We start from the raw sequence: 14,549 nt of genomic DNA, 5'->3' as shown, positions 1-14,549 counted from the left end.
ATCATGTCTTCCGTTATTTTCTTTTCTTTATTTCTTTTACGAGAAAAAAAAATAATTAAAAAATAATAATAATATGATGAATATTTAATTTTAAAAATCAGATTGTTCGTTTGGTTTTAATAAAATTTTAGTTAATAAAAATCTATTTATTTATTTTTAAATATACGATTAATTAATTAATTATATATATATAAGTAAAAATATATTTTTTAAATTAATAATAAATTTGAGTTGGTTGAGTTTAAGTCGGTAATTTTGGAGAACCCATAAACTAACAAAACACATAAAATATTTATTTATATAAATTTAACTCAACTCAAATAAGTTCATGCTCCGACCCAAATCCTACCGGTTGAGTTAAATTGATAGCAGTTTTCGAGTCAACGTTTTTTTGGACAACACCCGAGGGTATGTAGTCTCCCAAAAACTTAATTAAATTGAATTATTCAGTTAAAAAATTAATAATTGAATTTCCCTAAAAGAAAAAAAATTCTAACAAATTACCTTATAATTTGACAAACCTGTTCGTTAGGTATATTAATTAATCTGCCTTGTATGGGTAAATAAAAGTTATGACGTAGGTCGGTGACTGCTGAGCTCAGCATCAATTAAGTCGCAAAAAAAAGATTAAAATTAAAATTAAAATTTTAAAATTAAAAATCTTTAGAGTTTAGATAAAAGAATCGTGGTGACGTGAAACAATATGAAGCTTCTAGTTAAATTTGAAAACGATATGTACCTACATGTTTGCCTCGAATACTATTCACAGACTCTAAAATAACAATAATCACAAGACCTCGGGTGGAACTCTCGATTGAAGAGTTACACGGAATGCTACCAAGATACTTGGAAGAAGCATCAGACTCTTTCATGCAGACCCCACTTGCCGAACTACCCAACATCTTGCTTTTGATATTCGGGAGGTCTCATTTTGGCTACTTTATGATATTTTATTGTACTAATTTTTACTTTGCCTTCTCGGGCTGATCTATTAATATCATGATTGGGTTGCCCACGCCAAATCTTGAGTGAAATAGTAGTTTAGAGTCGAAGGAGCGAAGTCGAGTTGACTAGGAATTTCCATTTTTTTAGTCGGCCAGGAGTTGATATGAAATTTGATATTTTACTTCATTTAACTTTCATCGGCTCAAAATGTCAAAGTTATTAGTTCATGGAAAAAGACTTTGTTCTAAATAAAGATCGAGTTCTTAATTGACAGTACCAAACATTTACAACGTAATTAACAGACTCATAAAACTTGAGAATTTTGATGTTTCTTCTTAACAAAAGAACTAAAACTACTCGTATCTCGTCTTGAGCTAACGACAAAACATGAATGTTCTTACTTTTGTACTTGAATTTGACCGCACTTATAGCTCAAACATGTTGAATTTCGACCTTACAGTGTTTTCCATAGATTTGAGAAAAATAAAACTCGATCAGTCTCATCTTAAATCTAGAATCTAATACAGCAACTACTACCAAAACACTGAATCGCTCTTCTCACCTCAACATCTTACTATACTACCTCGAAAGTTTCAAACTATTGTATTACTTGATCCAAAAAATTAATCAGTCATACTGTAAAAAAGGTTTCAATTTACCAAAATAATTACAAAACAATGTCATTACGATTAGATTAAAATAAATACCAAACTAATGAATCACAGAAAGAAAGTCTTATTATATCGAACCAACCAACAAAACGAAGGTGAGTAACAACACAAGCAAATACTATAAAAGCAAGTGAACAATTTAGTGTTTAAGTAAAAAACGTTAAGCAATCAGATTCACTCACTATCAACTTTACTTGCGACCTTATCAATCTCGTACATGGTTCAAATGAAAAAAATGTGAGGAAAAAGGATAAAATATTTTAAAATAAAATAAAATATTAGATTAAAAAAAAAAATGAAATCATATTGAAAATATTTAAATAAATAAAAACTTAAATTATTTGCATATGAAGACCCTCCAAGAATAGAGAATTGCAAAAGTAGCACATGTATAACATTAATAACAGGGCGTTTATACAAAGAAAAACTCTGAATAATGATAGGACTATACAAAATTAATTGCTCTCTAATCACTGTCAAACAACTAAATTCTACTTGTGCCTGTAATCACAAGAACCTCCTTTCTTGCAATGTCCACTTTCATGATATTTGCACAATTTTTGCCCTTTATTGTTGTAAGGAAGCCTAGAAGAACTTCCGCCGCCGCCACCGCCGCCATAAGATGGTGGCATCCCCCAAGATTTGCCTCCGTTCCCTGGATCTCCGCCGTGAGAGACACTGTCTGGGTTCGAGAATCTATCCCCATTCTTACCATGTTCGTTACTCCACATGCCCTGATTGGCTGATGGAGCATGCCAATTGGGATTCATGTTCATAGGTGGCATCGGTCCGAGGTTGGGGGCAACCCAACTCGGGGTTGCGTTTACCTGAGGTGGTATCGAGCTATGCGCTTGCCATCCTTGAATGTTGTTTCTGACTGGTGGCCCTTGACCTGGGGCATTCCAACCTGGGTTTGTACCTACAGAAGCAGGACTTTGAGCTGAAGACCCCCACATCATACCAGTAGCATTCGGAGGTGCTGATGGAGCCCAAGTCATGTTTGGATTTCCTGATGGCATTGGCCCCCAGCTATGGTTCTGAGACTCCAACCCGGGTCGTGGAACGGTGCTTTGACCCTCTGGAGCACCCATTCCCCACGGTATATTAGGCAGAGTTGAAGACTGAATGTGTGGCGGGTTACTCGGAATAGGAGGCATCGATCGCCAAGGCTCAGAGGATGAAAAATTGGTTAAACCAGGCGTGGAAAAACTCGCTGTCGCGGCATTTTGCGCGGGTGACATCTCCCCCCAACGCCTGTGAAGAGTTTGTCCTGGCGGCATGCTAGAAGAAATGTTTGTTTCAACAGTTTGAGTTTCAATAGGAGGATTACGACTGTTGATGGATTGTACTAGAGAATGAAGATTTGCACTAATGCTTTTAATATCTGCAGCTGGATTCACCAAAGTATCATCAATGATAGATGAAGGCCTTACTGGCAGAGAATGATGATTTTGAAGTCCATTTATAGGACCTAAACCCGTGCCCTTTTCTGCGGCGTTCAGGCCAGAATGTGAGCGCAAGGAATCGTTTTCGGATCCTTGCATAAGTGAAGAACCGTGCAAACTGCCACCACCTGCTGAGGAGGCGAACGGTGTAGCCATTTGAAATGGCTGCTCCTTCGTTCCTCCTGAGCTGGGAGTAGGAGAAGGAAGACTTGTAAAGTCCTTATTACCATGGTCAGACGACCATCGGTCTCCCGTGTACCTGGGGACTTCTATCGAAGCTGAGGCGGGTATACCAGTAGGGCTAACTTCAGTGTGAGATTTCCATCTTCCTCCAGCAGATTGGCCATAAGAAGTTGGATTAGTATGTGGATTTGAAGTACCAGTATTCTGAACATCCATACCTGACTGCACAGTAGCTCCCTGAGGCTTTGCAACGAAAGAAGAAGCACGTGCGTGTGCTTGAATACTGTTGTCCACGGATGAAGTATCCTTCGGGATCTTTCCCGCTAAGACATCGGTCAGAAGTAGCGAGTCGTCTTGCTTGTCTGAGGCTCTCCATACTCTCAAGTCTGCAGGAAAATAGCCTGTGTTACTCCACTTACGAAGTTGCACCATCGAAAACGGTCCCTGCACTTTCCCAGATGGATCCTGATAACGCCAAATCTTCTCTGTTTCGTTAACTGTAGCAGCATTTTGTGTAGTCCCAACAGATGGAGATGCTGCTGAATTTACCGAACGAGCAGCAGAAGGCAACTCAGTCGCTGCCCCGGACAAGGCATTCCTGGCAGTCATTTCTGAGCTAGGCGAAACTTGTTGCTTGTCCCACTTATTTGGTTTTTTAACATCTCCCTCCCTTCCATGGCTCCAAGAATTTTCATTTATTATTTCACCAGAACCAATGGCATCTTCAACTTGGTTAGAGAAGCCTTTTCCAGACAAGTTCCTGCTCAAGTCCCGATTTGTGCTCGAAAAGTTTCTAGTACCACTCCAGGAATCATTCAAATTTGCACCTGCTTTTCCAGGAGAAACTGGCTCCCTTGTCCTCCTACTAAAGCCTGAGCCTCTTGACAAGGTGTAGGTTTCTGCACGTAAACCGATTACGTTATACTGGCTAGCTAATGAAAAAGAAATGTGAATTGACAACAAAAAGAAAAGGCAAAAAACCTTGTCTCTTATCATCTGCTTCATCCTCATCTTCAGATTCATGACTCGGATCCATATTTGGGTCTGTATGTATTCCCGGTAGCTCCTCCAGTCTGCGCTGCCGCTCCTCGGGTGTCTTCAAAAGCTGTAGTTTCTCAACACATTCCCTAAGCGTTGAGAGAAGTCAAGGAAGATAATCATAGAATTCTCCATCTCATTTTCATGCAGAGAGTGCAACAAAATAAATAAAATAAAGATGAATTGTTAATAATCTTATAGTCTTTATTCTAGTTGTGCACTCAAAGAAATAGGGAGGGAACTCCTATATGAATATGATCTCTGCCACTTGCATTCCACATTAAAAAAACAAACTAGAATTTTTAGTTTTCAAAACTTGACTTGGATTTTAAAAACGTTTCCTAAAAAGTAGATAACAAAACAAAGAAATCAAGAATCGTAAGTAGTAATCGAACCGGGCCAATACATAAAAAGTTAAACTTTTCCCATAGATTCCATCTTCCAGCTAACGTTCTGTAATCCCTTCAAAAAAATGCAGGACTAAGGATATCATCTAGTCTGGATTCATGGAAGGTGGTGGAAGGAAAGAATTTTCAGATTATTTTAAAACGGAACAAGATAGGACATGGAAATTTCCCACCATAATCTGTTTCAAAGTACCTAGAGGGCAGTGGTTTTACCCCAAAAAAAACATCATTTTTCCAATAAAATTCAGCCATAATTCAACAAAATGTTGTAAAAAGGATATTCTTTTCGACGCCCTTTTTCACTTGCTCGATCACGAAGATGACTCAGTCGAACTATCTCGGTTTCCATCCACTGGAAGGGAGACATACAAAGAAATAGTAAACTATAAGTCAAACAAGTGGTAACTCAAATACAAATAGTTTGGCTTAAACGTATGAACTACTTATATGCCAAGAAAGAGAAACTAATGTTCATTTACATAATGACAACATTTGGGGAGTTGCTGACCATAGTTGGCACTGATTATTTCATAACATAGTTCAAATGAACAATCTAACATCACAGTCCCCTATAGGACGCACCACTAGTAGATATTGTATTCTTTGAACTTTCCCTTCCGAGCTTCCGCTTGAGGTTTTTAAAACGTGTATGCTAGGGAGAGGTTTCCACACCTTTATAAAGGGTGTTTCGTCTTCCTCCTCAACCAATGTGGGATCTCACAGTGAGACCTTAATTTCTTTAGGTTAGTTCCTCGTAATAATTCTTAAATGCTCTTTTTTATTGTTTTTGACATGGTGACTCAACGTTGATCTATATCTACTTAAAATCTTGGTTGCAGAAGTTCTTATACAGAACGAAAGGGAAAAAAATTAAGAGTCTTATCCAAATGAAGGCATTAATTATTCGACAAAAAGTAGCGGATACTTAAGAGGCCATCACAGTACAAGCATTAGCTCCAAAAATATAGACTAGCAGGTAAATAATGATAGTACATTACAATGACAAACAACTTTACTAGTTATCTGCAGCAAACTCGAAGGCGCATGAACAGGTCAACCACTTAAAGGACAAAGGAAACTTTAAAAAATATTTCCTTTCAAAACATGCATCCATGTCAAATTCTTCCAGGATCAGATGTATCAAATACTTTCCAGAAGCATATATAAAAAAAATAAATCCAGAACTGTTAACAACAAATACTTACATCCTTAACTCTAGCATCTTGAAGCGACATTGCTCTCTCCTGAAGGTCACCCTACAAGGGAGAATTGATTTTTTAACATACTTTGAACTTATACTCAATATTATTGTTTATGAGAAGCTTGAATAAATAATTAAATAGAAGATGAGTAAAAAAGAAAGGTACAGTTACCACAGTCAGACGGTTAAGGATTCCACACTTAATGCTCTGTCTGAGACGCTTGCACTCCTCCTGAGCACCACCGTCACCGAAAAAAAGAAGGAAAAATACCCAAAAAAAATGATTAAACAAAAATATATGTACCGAAGAAATCATAGCTACACTTGTTTTGCTGGTAATCCAGTTTTAAGAAGATATTCAAGCACCATATTTGTATTAAAACTACCTCTGTGAACTCTTGATTCGAGATAATATCAATTGAAATCACTTCTGTCTTGTTCAAATTCAAGATCTCTAGCAAGATATCTGTCATCTTTTTACCAACTTTATAAGGCTCAGATGCTTTGCTTGTACCTGATAACATGTTAAGAACTTAACGTTACTTCTATAGTTCTATCAAGTTCTTAGAAGAGGCAAATGGTTAAGGATTAACATTTCTTCCAACTGTAAAGGCACGACTCCTCATACCTACAACTTGAACCAGCCGGTATAAATCTTGTTTTTGTGCATTGCCTGATATTCTTATCCTCACAAAAGAACCAACAACCTTTTCATGAAAACTCTCCTCGTCTTCAATCAGATATTCCACCAAATTACGTCTCAGGTAGATTAAATTAATGTTGTGAATATCAATGGCTGCATAGTCATCAAGGTTAGACTGCAATCCTCTCTGATCACCTTTTTTCCGCATCCGGCGTTTCTTTTCTTTCCTAGTCTTTCCCGACGCATCGGTGTACCCATCACCTTCCAACTGACTTGATTCAGTATCGGCAACACTCCCTTGGAGGTCATTTATCTGCACATCTTCTCTGATGAGGAAATGTGACTCTAGGAGCTTCAACATTTCAAAATGTCCTACACGTGGCTTTCCAAACAAACTCTCAAGTCTTGAATCACATATGATTTGACTTTTCCTACGAGGATCACGAAGCTTATTTCTTTTAATATATTCTAATAAAAGAGCCTGCACGTCAAACTGAGATAAAACAGTTCTATCACCATTCTTCATGTGCATAACAAACTCCAAGAGCTCTTTAGATGCCCACTCAACATTGTTATCCGTGGATGGCCCTTGAGAATCAGGTATTATTGGCATACTAGGTGAATTGGTTTCCTTTGCTTGGGATTTCGACCTTCTCTTAGCTTTTCTTTTCTTAGAACTACCAGATTCTTCATTTTCAGAAACATCTAAATCTGATCCTCCATCAACATTACCATCATATAGCTCACCAGGTGAATCGGGTCTGCTATTTAGTGTTTCAGATCCTTTCCATGGGTTTTTTGCATGAACAAGTTCATCAAAAGTTAGAGAAAGGCTTCCTTTCAGGTCAGTCCAGTATTCCTTGAAAAGATATTCCCAGCTAGTTTTGTCATTAAAATCAATTTGGCCCTGTACAAGCACAAGAATGACCAAATAAGCAAAATGGCCTGCTGCAGTAAGACACATCTAGGATACTGCATTTGAAAATCTGCTTTATTAAAACGTAGCTTTTACTGGTTATATGCATGAGTGAGAGGTGATAACAAATAGAAATTGAGAAAATAAAGTGATTTGCAGAAGTAAAGCCAAGACAATGATATGATTATCTGCCCTGGTAGGGATGGAATGTATGCAATCTGATTTTCACATCACTGAAAAATTCTTTCACATACATCGATATAAAAGTTTCTCTTAAGATCTAAATATAAAAAGGAACAACGAACAATTAATTTCACACTTCAATCATTTTGCAACCGAAGAAGCCCTTAGCCTACAGTCCTTTTCTTGCTAATATGTCTCCAACTTTTGCATCTATTGAAATCAACCAGAAATGCACATGACATGAATAAGTTGCATCTTATAATGCGAATGTTTCAAACAAGAACAACCTTGTACTCATTACTGATTAACCAACAAAAGTTGAAGTTTGGAAGTAAATTGAAAATTTTGGAAAATTCACCAAAATTGAGTGTGTGTGTGTGTGTGTAACACTTTTCTCCATCTACACTGAGGATTACTAAATGTGCAATTGACCTTCCATCCCCAGCTCTTTAGTTCCTAACGAGCTAAAAACCAACCAACCACATCATCTCGTCGTAATCCTTCATTGGAATTCACCACCAAGCTATGTTTCATAGCCATGAAGGTTGCACGTCAACTAATGAACAATGCCTGTATGCGTCTGCAATTAAAGTGGCCAGCTGACACTCATATCTATCAAAAGTAGTTCTGCGGAAAATTTGATGCATGGAAGTAATGACTATTAGAAGCAAGACCCACCTTCCAAACATTTCCTTGAATCCATTACCATATACCTTTTCCATACTTCATATAGTCCATGAATTTCTAATATATCGCTTTCTCCCTCCCTAACACTTTTACAAAATACAAGTCCTTGTCCCTCCAGCCATATTTCACGGAACCTTAAGATGGCTTTGGAGTTCATGAAGATATGGGCTTGCTACTCCTAAGGTCACAGGGTACAAGGAAATGCAACAGAAACAACACAAATAATGATTTGAAGAAGGGAACACATTCGAATTGAAATGAAATAAGAATGACTCCTAATGAATAGTCAAAAAATGAAAACTCATGACTGATTTATGATGAACTTCAGACTATTTCATGCATAATCTAACAAGGACAACAAAGTTCGGTGATTTTGTCTCCCAAACGTTATATTGTGTTTGTCTAACTAGTTACCTATGTAAAGCTATGCTGTTCTTAATTCATACTGTTGTATAGTTGCTGCAAAAGAAAAGGTTCCTCTAAACTTTATATGTCCAAAATGATAATGAGACAAAAGTAATGCAACAAAACGGAGACAGCCAGAAATATTAAGAACTTATTTGCATCGAGTACACCTGAACAGTATTCATACATTTTTGGCACTAACAGCGCAACACATACCTTTTCTGTACTTCCCTGCTCGTTCTTTTCAATCAACATAACAAATCTCATGCACGCCTCGCAGAAGCCTTTGTTACCTCTAACACACAAAATAACAGCATTTTTTATGCAGCCCTTGCACAAGGAAAATGTACATGTGTAACACATGTAGTGGGCAGTCTTCTCACAGTTACTACAAAGATGCCAACCTAAAATCAATATAAAAGAAAACCTTGAATGAGAACATAAATCAAAAAATGTTCACAAAGTAGGCAAAGAGGAGGGGGGAAAAGTACGAAATTATTGGCCATATTATTTCCAAGTCTATAAGAACAGAGGGAATGACGGTAGAATCATACAAAGTGAAGGCTTACAGGAAAAGGAAACGCTTTATATGTACAATATGCGTGTCATTGTTCAGTAAATTTTTATTTCTCTTCCATTGATAAGAAAAAAGTTTAATCATTAACTTATAGATGGAAAAATTTAGTAAAAAGTCTACTCTTGAAGCTCACTTCATGCATAATCAAAAAACAGTGTTGAACCTATAGCCTCCCAAAAGGGATTAACAAAAAAGCCACACCAATTTGGCAATTACATCGGAAGTTGATTATAAAAAGATGGAGAAGAACATCTATAATCTTAAAACAAGTCATCATAGCAAACAAAAATGATCCATTGCGTCAAAATTCAACTGCCTTCTTTGAAAGAAAATAATGCAGGACTTTCATCTCCACAGGCTACAGCCTTCTTGATTTCCAACATAAATGGCTACCTTTACCAAGTAAATCCCTATACTAATTTATTTTTTAAATCAATAGCTCAAGTTTCTAAGATAATTTTAGTGTAGAATTGAAAAGAGTTTATCCATGAAGAGTTACCTACACACCAACAGATACCTCTCCCCTTCCCCTGCCCCACTCACTCGTTATATTGAAAATAAGGAGAATTGTTATTGGTTAAGATGGACAAACACGTCCTAACATCCGTTGCTACAATTTTCAGTCAAGTAGAATACTTCCCAATTCTATTGCACTATTTTCAGCGATGAAGTTATATTGAACACGCATTTTAAGATAAGAGCAAGAATCCTTTGGCAGACTGTTGTTTGGTACTCGTTGAAATTTTTGGTTTGCGAGAAACATGACGTTCTCTAAAGGCACAAAGGGTCATCTTTGAAGCTGGTTTAGTTTTGCACATTTCAACCCTCTAGATCTTTTTTCAGCCTACTCCAAGTCCAAACCATTAGGACCCCTTAGTGGTTCTAACCAAGGAGCACGCAGATCCCAAAAACGCATAGTCTCTCCCCCAAAAATGACTTCTCCTGTCGGAGAACGCATTAGATATTTACCTAAACCAGTAGGTCCTTGAGCGGATCCAATGTTAGCTCCAAGACGTTGGTCTCTAACTAGAAACGTTAGGAACTCTTGAACCCAAGAGTTAAGAATAACAAGCTCTTCATTACCAAGAATAGAATAACCACTTAGAATAATGAAACAGATTATATTTGTCGAGAAGTGCAAAATCGTATGGATACGGTCCTCATTGTGCATCTTGATCAATTGGATCGTTTCTTTGTAAATTCCGATACGAAGCTTTTGTAGATGTGTTTTTGGGTATTCCTTTAACATTTCGTCCAAGAGAAAGAGTTCCTCTAATTCTCTAACTTTTTTTATAATACTCTTTTCTTGAATATCATTCAAAAAAATTAGAAATAAAAGCCTAGAATCTTGGGTTACTAATTGGTGGAATAGGCATGTAACAAACAAAAGGAGTCTCAGAAGAAGATAGTACAAGAGACTCCAATTGTTAAGAATTAAAAAGAAAGGATATCCCTTAATTTTTGGAGTCCCATTATTCTTAATAAAACTTATTTTCTTGTGTCCTATCATTGAAATATTTGACAACTATTTCCACTTCCATAGTACAATTTTATAAACAACTAAGCCTCCAACATTTTCAATATGCATATATAGTCCAATGTAGAGCGACTGAAACTTCACTCTCCATCCTTTTTTTATTCAGAGGGAAGCTGCTGCAGCTTAAACTCCAGACTGACACCGACAAACGAGGAAAACTGAATCGATATGATTCCTGATTCCAAAACACCGTAGTGCACGTCATTTGGATGTTAAAATCTACATGATAATAATCTGCAGCCATCTGCACATAGATCTTTGTAAAAGCAAAGGACAAGAAGTCTGGATGCAAAGACTTCCTTTTCATAAACATTTTAGAAAAAATACTCACAAGTTACTCAATTTGTGAAAGGGAATCATTACAGAAAAGAAAGAAAATAATAAAGAACGAGAAATCCCCAAGGAACACCACGATGAAGGTCGAGAAACAAAACCCTCTAAAAAATAAGATAATTATCGATGACCCTTACAAAAACAAAAGGAAAAACCCCTTAATTCCTTTCCACCCACAACAACCAAATAGTGGCTTTCGGTTTCACCATGTAACACAACGGAATTGAATGAGATCATAAAAGATTCTGGCCGGATAAAAGTAAGGTACAAGCAATTTATCAGGAAAGTGGAAATAACTTTTTCACCCAAAAAAACATTCTTATCTTGGTCCAAAAGAACAAGAAAACATCAGAAACACACGCTAAAAAAGGCTAATATCCATGTAGGAAAAATGAATTACTCAGAATATGTAATATAAGACAGCACATTACCACAATTCCATCGACCCTTGGCTCGGAAGAACGCCTCATCACGATTAATACAGGAAGGGTGGTACGCCTTGGGACAGCCTCTGGAACCAAGAGAAAAAAGATCAACATAAAATCTTAATAAAAAGATGGTTTAGGATGCCCATGAAAAACTAACCTGCGATCACAGAGTACAAGGTCACCCCCATCAAAACAAATAAAGCAAACGTCTTCTTCCACCTTCTTCCTAGAAGGCACTCGAGCTGGAGCTTTGGAATTCTTTCCACGCTTCCTTTTAGCCCCACTGCTACCTTTACTTGCCTCATCAACCTCCTCTGTAACATCCATCTCCTCAACCTCCTCCGCTGCTTCTGTTTCCCCCACCAAGTATGTCATGTTTGCATCATTCTCCTCTGATCCAATCCCTTCATCCACCAAATAAACCCTGTCATCTGCTTCCTCAGTCTCTTCTTCCATAGCTATTTCCTCCAATTGTGCAGTCTTGTCGTCCAGATTCTCCATTGATTCGGCTGTGTAGTTTGTCACATTCTCAGCCCCTGCAGTCTCATCTACCAAATTCTCAATCTTTCCAACCTCGGCACTCTCATCAGCCACACCCAATCCTTGCACCCCTGCTTCCCTATCTTCAACGTTCTCAATCTTCAACATTTCAATGCTGTCGTCTGTTACGTGCACTCCCTTGATCTCCGGGGTCTCATCTGCCAAATTTCCCATCGTCGTCGTCACATCAGCAGCCTTGTCTTCCAAACACATTCCATCCACCTCAACAGTCTTGTCTTCAGTATTCTCCATAGTTACCGCCCCATCAATCTCACCAGAAAAATTCGCCAGCCCCACCTCATCAGTATTGCTTGACTCATTCTCCATCTTCAAAGTTTCACCAGTTCTGTCAGCTAAATTCTCCGTCCTTCCTTCCTCCACCACAGCCCCATCTACCAAACTTTCTTTCAACTCGGACTTCTCCACAAGCTGCACCGGGACGCGTAATTTCCCATCCTCCATAGAAAAAGTTTCTTGCTTTGCCACCTCTATATCCTTCGAATCTTTAGGATCATCGGCATGTTCTTCCACCTCTTTCTTCTCCACCAAATTGGCTGCATCAGTAGTATCTACACCATGCACAAAAGGAGTCGTTTCTGCAAGCTCAGCCAAAACATCACTCAAGCATGTGTCTGTCTCACCGCAGCCAACAGTATTGTCTGGAAGATTCACCATCAAAACGTTGCCCTCAACCTGATTTTCAGCACCACCAACCAAATCCATTTCACATAACAAGTCACCTTCTCCAAATTCAGCAACAGCCTTCACCTCCTCCGCCCCTGCATCCTCCTCTTTGACATCATTGAAAACCGTTTCCCCCAATAACCCCATCGCCGCAATATCCGGTTCAACCTCCAACTTCACTGAATCTTCCCCCATATCCTCAATACCGTTACGACAAGCCTTAACCCCGGCTATCTCTGTCTCCTCCACCATATCCTTCTTCTCCACCTCCAAACAAGTCTCTGCAACAAGACTCTCATCCCCACGAATTGCATCGCTCGACTGCAAAGATTCAACGCTAGAATTGGATGGAAACTCCAGTTCATTAATGGCGGACTGGAACAAACAATGCTGTTCTTCATTGCTGTGAAGCTCCCGATAGGTGTGACACTTAACATCCAAGTCGTTGCCATCATCAACGGAGAGAAGAGGTGATGATGGTTGGTCATGTTTGGAGGAATCGTTCTCTTCGGCTTCCATTTAGAAACAAAGTTGGGATTAAAAATTAGGATGGCCCGGAATTGAAACCCTAGGGTTTTAAGATCCACTTCCCCCTCTGACTAGATTTTTACGGTACAAATAGAGCGTTTGCAGAAAAAAATTGAGTTTCGCTCAGCTCCTCCCTCTCTTCGATGATTTCTTTGTTTTTTATAATTTGACTTTTTTTTTTTTTTTTTTTTTTTTAATTTTTAAATTTTTAAATTTTTAATTTTTTTTTGTTGTTTTGTGAACAAATAATAAATAGCCAATAAAATTATAATAATTACATATGCCATTGTCACAACCTTAACTATTAGAACGTCTAGGCCTATCAATTTTGAATTATGATCTTAAATTTAAATTAAAATAAACAAAAAAAAAACTTATTTTCTATTATTTTCTCGCTTTATATTAATTTTTTTTTTACGGTGATTTCAGTTTTTTTTAATAAATTAATCTTATAAATATTATTTACGCCTACGAATATCTATTTAAGGGTCATACGGCGAGAAATTTCTTCATATTAGCTAAAATCTCTATCTCGCGCTTACTTTCATATTAAAATTTGAATTTTTAGAAATTATGTTGAATATTATACTATATTTTGATTTATTATGATGTGTTTATATTTTTTTTAATACAAATTATATTGAAAATTGTTGGTTAAAAAATATTTGAAATGAATATTTTTTAATATATAATGATAAGAAAAAAAGATTAATAAAAACAAATTAGGTAAGAAAACATGTCCCTCAAATTTTTAATATCTTTGTTCTTACCTCTAAAAGGTTTTGAAAATTAAAAATAAAATAAAAACTTATTGTTGTTTTTAAAATTTGGCTCAATTTTTTAATAATTTATTTTTAGAGATTAATGAAATTTTTTTAACTTAAATTTTAGAAAAGTTGAGACATGTTTTATGTTATAGATATGTTTTATTAATAAAAAAAATACGTTCAAATTTTGCATTTTATGTAAAAAATACCTAATACCCTTAAATTTTAAAGAAAAAAAATATTTACTTTGTTTTAAAATATTTTAAAACTTTTTACAAATACCCCTAATCTTTCAAAATTTTCATTAATATTGTTACTCTTTTTTATTAATTAAAAAAAAATATATTTTTGTAAAGTGTACAGGATGAAATCGATAGTACCACATTTTTTTAAAATACTTGTGAACTTTCAAAAGTAACATTAATACTCTT

The 14,549-nt window shown here is 36.7% G+C and overlaps 1 protein-coding gene across 1 annotated transcript; it reads right to left on the bottom strand.

Moving 5' to 3' along the window:
• Window positions 1–1,981: 1,981 nt before the first annotated feature.
• On the bottom strand, window positions 1,982–13,482 carry LOC111435162 (zinc finger CCCH domain-containing protein 44-like). Its single transcript, XM_023072531.1, has 10 exons — window positions 11,757–13,482; window positions 11,603–11,682; window positions 8,941–9,128; window positions 6,519–7,440; window positions 6,277–6,404; window positions 6,063–6,122; window positions 5,895–5,945; window positions 4,971–5,041; window positions 4,226–4,377; window positions 1,982–4,143 (listed from the first exon to the last, which is right to left on the bottom strand). Exons 1-10 carry the CDS (start codon window positions 13,340–13,342, stop codon window positions 2,108–2,110), a joined length of 5,274 nt encoding a protein of 1,757 aa, XP_022928299.1. The 5' UTR covers window positions 13,343–13,482; the 3' UTR covers window positions 1,982–2,107.
• Window positions 13,483–14,549: the final 1,067 nt, after the last annotated feature.

This window comes from Cucurbita moschata, unplaced genomic scaffold (assembly GCF_002738365.1).
Source record: "Cucurbita moschata cultivar Rifu unplaced genomic scaffold, Cmos_1.0 Cmo_Scf00003, whole genome shotgun sequence".
Classification (NCBI taxonomy): domain Eukaryota; kingdom Viridiplantae; phylum Streptophyta; class Magnoliopsida; order Cucurbitales; family Cucurbitaceae; genus Cucurbita; species Cucurbita moschata.
This window is presented reverse-complemented; position numbering and strand designations above follow the sequence as displayed.